This window comes from Micropterus dolomieu, linkage group LG06 (genome assembly GCF_021292245.1).
Source record: "Micropterus dolomieu isolate WLL.071019.BEF.003 ecotype Adirondacks linkage group LG06, ASM2129224v1, whole genome shotgun sequence".
Classification (NCBI taxonomy): Eukaryota; Metazoa; Chordata; class Actinopteri; order Centrarchiformes; family Centrarchidae; genus Micropterus; species Micropterus dolomieu.
Genome location: NC_060155.1, coordinates 30,074,047 through 30,084,944, shown reverse-complemented (window position 1 = coordinate 30,084,944; position 10,898 = coordinate 30,074,047). Strand labels below are relative to the sequence as shown.

The window sequence follows — 10,898 nt, the reverse complement described above, 5'->3', positions numbered from 1 at the left end:
AGACACACACACACACAGACACACAGACACACAGACACAGACACACAGACACACACACAGACACACAGACACAGACAGACACACACTTACACAGACACACACACAGACACACAGACACACACACACACAGACACACACACAGACACACACACACACACAGACACACACACACACACAGACACACACACACACACACAGACACACACACACACAGACACACACACAGATACACACACAGACACAGACACACAGACACACACAGACACACACAGACACAGACAGACACACACAGACACAGACAGACACAGACACACACACACACACAGACAGACACAGACACACACACAGACACAGACAGACACAGACACAGACAGACACAGACAGACACACAGACACACAGACACAGACAGACACACAGACACACACACACACACACACACACACACACACACACACAGACAGACACACAGACACACACACAGACAGACAGACAGACACACAGACACACACACAGACAGACAGACACACACACAGACAGACAGACACACACACAGACACAGACAGACACAGACAGACAGACAGACACAGACACACACACACACACACACACAGACAGACACAGACATACACACACACACAGACACAGACAGACACAGACACACACACACACACACACACAGACACAGACAGACACAGACATACACAGACACAGACAGACACAGACAGACACACACACACAGACACAGACATACACACACACACAGACACAGACAGACACAGACAGACACAGACATACAGACACACACACACACACACACACAGACACACACACAGACACACACACAGACACAGACAGACACAGACACACACACACAGACAGACACACACAGACACACACACAGACACACACACAGACACAGACACACACACAGACACAGACAGACACACAGACACAGACAGACACACACAGACACACACACAGACAGACACAGACACACACACACACAGACAGACACAGACACACAGACACAGACACACACAGACAGACACACACAGACACACAGACACACACACACACACAGACACACACACACGAGCTGTGACATCATCATCCTGTACCTGTGTTTTATCAGAGCGCTTCAGGTCATTTGGACTGAACTTGTGTATCCAGGACTCTGAATGTGAACCAGACCTTGTCCCTCTGAATTGGTTCTGATTCTGGTTGTGTTGTGTTTTGAAGTCTTTATGTGACACTTGGAACCTGTTCTGTCTGCAGGTCAGCACTCTGTTCGAGGAGGAGTCCTCCATCTTCCCTCTGAAGGGGGGTTCAGTGGATCTGTCCTGTCCCATCGACCCCCCCTCCACCCAGGAGGAGATGGCACAGTCCGCTCACCTCATGACTCTGGGACTGTGTCGCATCTCAGCAGCCAAACCTCCTCCTCCTCCTCCGTCCCGACCCGTCCAGCGCGCTTCACCTGTGGTGACACCTGACACCCACCTGCAGCCCGACAGCCTGAAGCCGAGTGGTGGCGAGACGGGGACCTCGCCCTGCAGGAAACGGCGGCTGCGGCTGCTGTGTCTCCTGTGTCCTCTGACGCTGCCATCCAGGCGGCTGCTGGACGTCCACGTCCGGTCTCACCGGGGCGCCGGAGGATTCGGCTGCGTCTGCTGCAGCTGGACGGCCGACAGCTGGGAGGAGCTGGAGCCTCACTGGCGGAGCCACTGCAGGAGGAGGCGGCGGAGGAGGAGGAGGAGGAGGAGGAAGGAGCAGAAGCAGGAGGAAGAGAAGAAGAAGAAGAAGAAGGCGGCGGCGAGGCCGTTCAGCTGCCCGGACTGTCTGAGGACGTTTAGGAGCGCCGAGTTACGAAACGCTCACCAACAACAAGATGATGGCTGCAGACAGCGTCACCACGGCAACCACTCAGGTGACACCTAAATTCTAATTTGAGATCTTTTGCAAATGATTCCATGCCCAGGGTGAAGAGTATGAAAAGGCAACTTCCCCCAGATCTGTGAAAACCCGGGGTTTGTTAAAAAGCAACCACTTGGAGGAGCGTAGCCACTAACCAGAGAAGGCTGGAAGTTAACTAGCGTCGCTTTATACATGAAAGTATACCCGTGCCGTTGTCTGCCGGGGGTCAGTGATGAACCCACCAAACCATAAAGAAGGCAATAAGGGACTTTGCACTTAAATAAAACAGAGAGATGCTTGAGACTCTGAATCAAGGCTCCGTAAGGTGGAGGAGGCTGCATCCATATACAGTATAATAAGTAAAGATTTATTTCTAAAATCTTCACTTTGCGCTTCCTAACTAGATTAGCAATATGTAGATTGGATAAAGGTTTCGTCTATCCAAATATCCAAGCACACTTTCAATGGATTTACCATCAGACAGGGAAACCATGAATCAGAATGCAGTCTGAAGCTCTGCACTGCCTGTGCTGTGGATGGAGCATGCGTATAAATGACAGTGTCGTCAGCGTAGAAGTGTATTTTTGCTTGAATGTCCTGAAGTCATTTATAAAAATAGAGTGGAACCCTGGAGGACAGAGTCAGATCTTCAAAATAATTTCTAAACCATTTAACAGTTCATAATGATTAATCAGTAATAATTCAGAAACTACTCTAAAATGTGATGATGATTTGTTTCCTCCAGACGGATGGAGGGGCCGGCTGATTGGGCGAGCAGGAGGGAAGGAGGCGGAGCACACAGACAGGTGGGCGATAGAAAGTGTCCTCGCCTGTCTTCACCTTCACAGAGCTTTTATTATGTAAAGCTTCAAATACTACAAATTAAATTTGTTGAACATCATGCTGCACCGTCAAGTCTCAGATCTGATCAAATTCAGTTGATTATTTCAAATATGATGAAAATGTTCACTGTGAAGAATTAATTAGAGATTTGTGTGTTGGTTCCCAGACAGACCAGCAGAGCTCAGACCGGGTCCATGCAGGGCGTCCGGAGGAAGACCAGAAGGAAGAAAGAAGAGGAAGAGAAGGGGGGCGAGGAGACGTCTGCTGACGTCAGAGACCAGACAGGATTCTGCTGCTCTTTGTGTCACAGGTAACTACATTACCCACAATCCCTCACTCCACAGGTAATTGGGCTGGCTTCAGCAGGTGTCACGGGGCTTCAGGGCACTTTCATAAACTGACCAATCACAGGAGAAGACAGGTAAGAGCCGGCCGAAGAGTGCCTGAAACTCACTTCAGCCTCATTTAAACCAGGTGTGTGACAGGTGTGTTACTTGTTGCAGGTCTGTGATTGGTAGCTTTAGCTGAGGATTTTTTTCTCTACAGGAAGTTCTCTACCAAGCTGACTCTGAGGCGTCACCTGGGCGTCCACGGGGGACAGAAACCGTTCACCTGTCCTCACTGTTCCTACAGCAGCAGGCTAAAGGCATCACTGCTGCAACACCTGAGAACGCACACAGGTAACACACACACACACACACACACCTGAGAACCCACACTGGTAACACACACACATCTGAGAACCCACACTGGTAACACACACACACCTGAGAACCCACACAGGTAACACACACACACCTGAGAACCCACACAGGTAACACACACACACCTGAGAACCCACACAGGTAACACACACACACCTGAGAACCCACACTGGTAACACACACACACACACACACACCTGAGAACCCACACTGGTAACACACACACACACCTGAGAACCCACACTGGTAACACACACACACACCTGAGAACCCACACTGGTAACACACACACACACCTGAGAACCCACACAGGTTATGTACACACGCCTGTAATACACTGTCAGCTGACTGTGTGTGTTTGTGTGTGTTCCAGGTGAGAAGCCGTACAGGTGTGCTGAGTGTCCATATGCTTCTATCGATCGCAGCTCTCTGCTCAGACACTGCAGAACCCACAGCCAGGAGAAACCATACAGGTGTCAACACTGTGACTACAGCAGGTAACACCTGACACACACACCTGTTGCATGTCCCTGCTTATCTCTCGCTCCTCATCCCCTGCCCTCAGCGTTCAGTCCTCAGCGTTCAGGCCTCAGCCCTCAGCGTTCAGTCCTCAGCGTTCAGGCCTCAGCCCTCAGCGTTCAGTCCTCAGCGTTCAGGCGCCCTCAGCGTTCAGTCCTCAGCGTTCAGGCCTCAGCCCTCAGCGTTCAGTCCTCAGCGTTCAGGCCTCAGTCCTCAGCGTTCAGTCCTCAGCGTTCAGGCCTCAGCCCTCAGCGTTCAGTCCTCAGCGTTCAGTCCTCAGCGTTCAGGCCTCAGCCCTCAGCGTTCAGGCCTCAGCGTTCAGTCCTCAGCGTTCAGGCCTCAGGCCTCAGCGTTCAGTCCTCAGCGTTCAGCCCTCGACGTTCAGGCCTCAGCCCTCGACGTTCAGCCCTCAGCGTTCAGCCCTCAGTGTTCAGCCCTCAGTCCTCAGCGTTCAGTCCTCAGTCCTCAGCCCTCAGTCCTCAGTCCTCAGCGTTCAGTCCTCAGCGTTCAGTCCTCAGCGTTCAGTCCTCAGCGTTCAGTCCTCAGAGTTCAGGCCTCAGCGTTCAGGCCTCAGCGTTCAGCGTTCAGGCCTCAGCGTTCAGGCCTCAGCCCTCAGTCCTCAGCCCTCAGCGCTCAGTCCTCGGCGTTTCCTCATGGCAGGGGTATTACTGGTTACTGAGTTCCTTTAGCACTGTACCCTCTCCATATCCGTACTGGCAGCCATTTTTGACCTTGTAGCCTCTTCTGTTTTCTTTAGGCAGTTGATGTTTGGTAATTTTACATGAGCAGTTAGTTGGATCCCATCTGGGGTAGGGTTGGGCCGATAGATAATGCCATCGTCCAACGGCTAACAGACATCAAAATATTGAGCCGGCATCGTGATTGGTTGGTTCATATGTGTGTCTGTGATGATGTTCCTTCCTGATCTGACCTGCTGGTTTTTCTGTCTCAGTATCCAGAAGAAGAGTTTGGACCTCCACGCTCGCCGCCATCACACCGGCGAGTCGTTTCCATGCCAGCAGTGTGAGTATTCGAGTCCGGACCGCCAGCTGCTGCTGAGACATGTCCGCAGACACCACGCCCCCTCCCAGCATGCCACACTGTGATCACGCAGCTGATTGGACACTCTGATTGGACTGTTAGCTTGTGGGGAGGTCTGATGATGTCACCAGACGTGCTGCTGATGTCACAGTGTTTTAACTGAATGTTTTTATTTATCTGCTGGTTGGATTTGCATTAAAGGAACATAAAAGCTGAACTGAGTGTTTCCTGTTTAAAAGCAGCATCAGGTGCAGAGACCTGGTTCCTGCTGAGCCTCAGCACCTGGATTATCTAGACCCCTGGCCCCCCACACTGATTACTCTCTTGCACACTAATCTCCTCTAAGGTAATCTCCTGTTCTTCTTCCAACCCCGTCCCACCCCCAACTCTTCACAGATGTCACTAACGCACCGGGTACCCCTTTAACGTCAGTTTTCAACGCTACAAGTGTTATGTGTCAGGTCATGTAGGATAGCTAAAAGAGATAAAGTACACGTAGGGAGGTGGTCGGGGAGGATCAGTCAAGAAACACGGGACTCAGGAGAAGTACCTGAATGAACACTTATTTTAACCCAAAACAGGATCTCCTAAACTTGACCAAGTAGTTTTGGTACCAGTTTAATCAAACTGCAAGCGTTTCACTGTGTTTACCATGTGTTTTATTTTGAAAGTCTAACGGGATGTAGCATATTTATTGTTGTAAACTTGACCGCAGAGCCCAGCGTGTCCAGAAAAGGCGCTGAAGGCTACCCAGCGTGTTACAAAGTGACACCAGTTGTTTATTTCAGCAGGACGTGTTGGATTCTGCCCAAACGTCCGTACACAGACAAACCATCAAACCTGGAGTTTGAATCGACCTGGCTCTGTGACTGTTTAATGAGGAGCTGCTGCAGCTCAGAGTCCTGGTCCCTGCTCTGCGGTTGACAGCTGAGGATCAGATTAAATACTTGCATAGAAAGCTGATTATTGGGAAGATGGTTTCAGTGGAAGTGTCCTGGTCATTGATCTCTCTGAACATGTCAGCTGTTAACTCTTTGTTTTACTAACTGATTTGTTTGGCTGCAGGGTGAAGAAAAGAAAGTTTAGCAGGGGAAACCTAGCTTAACACAAAGATTAGAAGCAGGGGGAACTGTTACCCTAGCTTAGCACAAAGACTGGAAGCAGAGGAACTTTTACCCTAGCTTAACACAAAGACTAGAAGCAGGGGGAACTGTTAGCCTAGCTTAGCACAAAGACTGGAAGCAGGGGAACTTTTAGCCTAGCTTAGCACAAAGACTGGAAGCAGGGGAACTTTTAGCCTAGCTTAGCACAAAGACTAGAAGCAGAGGAACTGTTAGCCTAGCTTAGCACAAAGAGTGGAAGCAGAGGAACTGTTAGCCTAGCTTAACACAAAGACTAGAAGCAGAGGAACTTTTAGCCTAGCTTAGCACAAAGACTGGAAGCAGGGGAACTTTTAGCCTAGCTTAGCACAAAGACTGGAAGCAGGGGGAACTGTTAGCCTAGCTTAGCACAAAGACTGGAAGCAGCCTTGTTTCTTTCCTTCCTTGCCTCATTTCCTTCCTTTTTCCTTCCCTACCTCCTTGTATCCTTCCTCATACCTGTCCGTCAGACTAGTAAACATCAGTGTTGCTGCTTCTCTGAACATGAACATATTCTGCAGACTTCCTGTTTGTCTGTGTCGTGTGTTGGTGTCATTGTCAATAAAGCTTCAGTGGATTGAATGGAAGCGGTTAATCTGTCAGATTAAGGCTATGTTCAGTCTGTTAGCAGTTAGTAGATTAGCTCTATGCTGTTAATCCCTCTGTTCAGCAGCTTCTGCTCCATCAGTCAACATGTTGGACCGGAGGAACACGGTCCTGCGCTCGGGTAAGTCCTCCGGCAAACTCCATTCATTTTTACGCTCATTGTGACCCACAGCTGCTGCAGAATAACATGGACTTACAGGGTTAATTTAGCGTCTCACACTGAAGGATGATTTAATCTCAGAACTACAGAGAATTTTGTAACCCCCCCCTCAGCCGGTGGAGGCAGATGGCGGTCTGAGTCCAGGTTCTACTCGAGGTGTCTGCCTGTTTGAATAAATAGTTCTGAGCAGTTTCAGGTTTTATGAAACATCTTCCTGACAGATTGAAATGTCTTTGTTTGTGAGACTGTGTTCCTGCTGGATTAAGATGTCTTTAAATTTAATCTGGCGGTAAAGAGAGCAGCTTCCTGTCTCATTAGATTTAAGCCAACCTGAAGAGCAGAACACTGACGATCAATAAACCTATCACAGCTGTTATTTTCTGTGAAAATGATTAGAGACCTCTGTCTGACAGGTGTCCTCTTAATCATGGCTTCCTGTCAGCCAATCACAGACGTCACCTCTGACCGCCATCTTTGGGTGATAACATCCCACTGCAACACTCAAGGTCCGCTTACTGTTCTGGAGCTTTCAACCTGATCACATGGTCCTGATCAGCAGACTGACCATGTGATCCTGCTGAAAGCTGCAGAACAAACGAGTTAGTGTTGTTTTAGGAGGCGTTAAACGTTTGTTTGTTTGTTTGTTATTCAGTGCTGCTGGTTCTGTTGGTGGCGTCAGCGTCGGCCTTTGTGGAGGAGCTGGACGACACGTGAGTTTTAAAGGAAGCGACAGATTTCATGTTTAAAGAACCGTTAAAGTAAAGGAGTCATTTCACAACAAACAACCGTCTGTGTTTCACAGCTTCATGGAGACGAGGGCAGACGACGACACCTGGCTCATCAAGGTGTGTTCACCTGCATTTACACTTTCTAACAAACCTGTCCTAACCTCCCACCTGTCCTAACCTTTCACCTGTTCCTGTTCTAACCTCTCGCCTGTTCTAACCTCTCACCTGTTCTAACCTCTCACCTGTTCTAATCCCTCACCTGTTCAAACCTCCCACCTGTTCTAACCTCTCGCCTGTTCCTGTTCTAACCTCTCACCTGTTCTAACCTCTCGCCTGTTCCTGTTCTAACCTCTCACCTGTTCTAACCTCTCACCTGTTCCTGTTCTAACCTCTCACCTGTTCTAATCCCTCACCTGTTCAAACCTCTCGCCTGTTCTAACCTCTCGCCTGTTCTAACCTCTCGCCTGTTCTAACCTCTAGCCTGTTCTAACCTTTCACCTGTCCTAACCTTTCACCTGTTCCTGTTCTAACCTCTCACCTGTTCCTGTTCTAACCTCTCACCTGTTCTAATCCCTCACCTGTTCAAACCTCTCGCCTGTTCTAACCTCTCGCCTGTTCTAACCTCTAGCCTGTTCTAACCTTTCACCTGTCCTAACCTTTCACCTGTTCCTGTTCTAACCTCTCACCTGTTCTAATCCCTCACCTGTTCAAACCTCTCGCCTGTTCTAACCTCTCGCCTGTTCTAACCTCTCGCCTGTTCTAACCTCTCGCCTGTTCTAACCTCTCGCCTGTTCTAACCTTTCACCTGTTCTAACCTTTCACCTGTTCCTTGTCTAACCTCTCGCCTGTTCTAACCTCTCGCCTGTCCTAACCTTTCACCTGTTCCTGTTCTAACCTCTCGCCTGTTCTAACCTCTCGCCTGTTCTAACCTCTCACCTGTTCTAACCTTTCACCTGTTCTAACCTTTCACCTGTTCTAACCTTTCACCTGTTCTAACCTCTCACCTGTTCTAACCTCTCGCCTGTCCTAACCTCCCACCTGTCCTAACCTCTCACCTGTTCCTGTTCTAACCTCTCGCCTGTTCTAACCTCTCACCTGTTCTAACCTCTCGCCAGTTCTAACCTCTCACCTGTTCTAATCCCTCACCTGTTCAATCCTCCCACCTGTTCTAACCTCTCGCCTGTTCCTGTTCTAACCTCTCGCCTGTTCTAACCTCTCGCCTGTTCCTGTTCTAACCTCTCACCTGTTCCTTGTCTAACCTCTCACCTGTTCTAACCTCTCACCTGTTCCTGTTCTAACCTCTCGCCTGTTCTAACCTCTCGCCTGTTCTAACCTCTCACCTGTTCTAACCTCTCGCCTGTTCTAACCTCTCACCTGTTCCAACCTCTCACCTGTTCCTGTTCTAACCTCTCGCCTGTTCCTTGTCTAACCTCTCATCTGTTCTAACCTCCCACGTATTCCTGTTCTAACCTCTCGCCTGTTCTAACCTCCCGCCTGTTCCTGTTCTAACCTCTCGCCTGTTCTAACCTCTCGCCTGTTCTAACCTCTCGCCTGTTCTAACCTCTCACCTTTTCTAACCTCTCATCTGTTCTAACCTCTTGCCTGTTCTAACCTCTCGCCTGTTCTAACCTCTCGCCTGTTCTAACCTCTCACCTTTTCTAACCTCTCATCTGTTCTAACCTCCCACCTGTTCCTGTTCTAACCTCTCGCCTGTTCTAACCTCTCGCCTGTTCTAACCTCTCACCTTTTCTAACCTCTCATCTGTTCTAACCTCCCACCTGTTCCTGTTCTAACCTCTCGCCTGTTCTAACCTCTCACCTGTTCTAACCTCTCGCCTGTGCTAACCTCTCACCTGTTCCTGTTCTAACCTCTCGCCTGTTCCTTGTCTAACCTCTCACCTGTTCTAACCTCTCACCTGTTCCTGTTCTAACCTCTCGCCTGTTCCTGTTCTAACCTCTCGCCTGTTCTAACCTCTCGCCTGTTCTAACCTCTCGCCTGTTCTAACCTCTCGCCTGTTCTAACCTCTCACCTTTTCTAACCTCCCACCTGTTCCTGTTCTAACCTCTCGCCTGTTCTAACCTCTCGCCTGTTCTAACCTCTCGCCTGTTCTAACCTCTCGCCTGTTCTAACCTCTCGCCTGTTCTAACCTCTCGCCTGTTCTAACCTCTCGCCTGTTCCTGTTCTAACCTCTCGCCTGTTCCTTGTCTAACCTCTCACCTGTTCTAACCTCTCACCTGTTCCTGTTCTAACCTCTCGCCTGTTCTAACCTCTCACCTTTTCTAACCTCTTGCCTGTTCTAACCTCTCGCCTGTTCTAACCTCTCGCCTGTTCTAACCTCTCGCCTGTTCCTGTTCTAACCTCTCGCCTGTTCCTTGTCTAACCTCTCACCTGTTCCAACCTCTCACCTGTTCCTGTTCTAACCTCTCGCCTGTTCCTTGTCTAACCTCTCATCTGGTCTAACCTCTCATCTGTTCTAACCTCTCACCCGTTCCTGTTCTAACCTCTCGCCTGTTCTAACCTCTCGCCTGTTCTAACCTCTCGCCTGTTCTAAACTCTCGCCTTTTCTAACCTCTCACCCGTTCCTGTTCTAACCTCTCGCCTGTTCTAACCTCTCACCTTTTCTAACCTCTCATCTTTTCTAACCTCCCACCTATTCCTGTTCTAACCTCTCGCCTGTTCTAACCTCTCGCCTGTTCTAACCTCTCATCTGTTCTAACCTCTCATCTGTTCTAACCTCCCACCTGTTCCTGTTCTAACCTCTTGCCTGTTCTAACCTCTTGCCTGTTCTAACCTCTCGCCTGTTCTAACCTCTCGCCTGTTCTAACCTCTCACCTTTTCTAACCTCTCGCCTGTTCTAACCTCTCACCTTTTCTAACCTCTCATCTGTTCTAACCTCTCACCTTTTCTAACCTCTCGCCTGTTCTAACCTCTCACCTTTTCTAACCTCCCACCTGTTCCTGTTCTAACCTCTCGCCTGTGCTAACCTCCCACCTGTTCCTGTTCTAACCTCTCGCCTGTTCTAACCTCCCACCTGTTCCTGTTCTAACCTCTCACCTGTTCCTGTTCTAACCTCTCGCCTGTTCTAACCTCCCACCTGTGAGGTTAGAACAGGAACAGGTGAAAGGTTAGGACAGGTGAAAGGTTAGAACAGGCTAGAGGTTAGAACAGGCGAGAGGTTAGAACAGGCGAGAGGTTAGAACAGGCGCGAGGGTAGAACAGGTGAGAGGTTAGAACAGGTGAGAGGGT

The 10,898-nt window shown here is 49.5% G+C and overlaps 2 protein-coding genes across 4 annotated transcripts in view; both read left to right on the top strand.

The window, feature by feature from the left end:
* si:dkey-154p10.3 (zinc finger protein 133) overlaps positions 1-5,236 on the top strand; it is a 7,744-nt gene extending 2,508 nt beyond the window's left edge. The window contains exons 3-8 of one of the 2 annotated variants that reach the window (XM_046051200.1): positions 1,277-1,925; positions 2,658-2,772; positions 2,922-3,065; positions 3,302-3,435; positions 3,833-3,956; positions 4,931-5,236. In XM_046051200.1, the coding sequence (XP_045907156.1) occupies positions 1,277-1,925; positions 2,658-2,772; positions 2,922-3,065; positions 3,302-3,435; positions 3,833-3,956; positions 4,931-5,084 (1,320 nt within the window). In that variant the 3' untranslated portion in view covers positions 5,085-5,236. The remainder of the gene's footprint in view (positions 1-1,276; positions 1,926-2,657; positions 2,773-2,921; positions 3,066-3,301; positions 3,436-3,832; positions 3,957-4,930) is intronic. The other variant, XM_046051201.1, reaches the window with a different exon arrangement.
* Positions 5,237-6,349: 1,113 nt separating this feature from the next.
* LOC123972020 (protein disulfide-isomerase TMX3-like) overlaps positions 6,350-10,898 on the top strand; it is a 19,694-nt gene continuing 15,145 nt past the window's right edge. The window contains exons 1-3 of one of the 2 annotated variants that reach the window (XM_046051214.1): positions 6,350-6,885; positions 7,577-7,634; positions 7,727-7,769. In XM_046051214.1, coding sequence (XP_045907170.1) covers positions 6,852-6,885; positions 7,577-7,634; positions 7,727-7,769 — 135 coding nt within the window. In that variant the 5' untranslated portion in view covers positions 6,350-6,851. Of the gene's footprint in view, positions 6,886-7,336; positions 7,431-7,576; positions 7,635-7,726; positions 7,770-10,898 lie in introns of those variants that run through there. The other variant, XM_046051213.1, reaches the window with a different exon arrangement.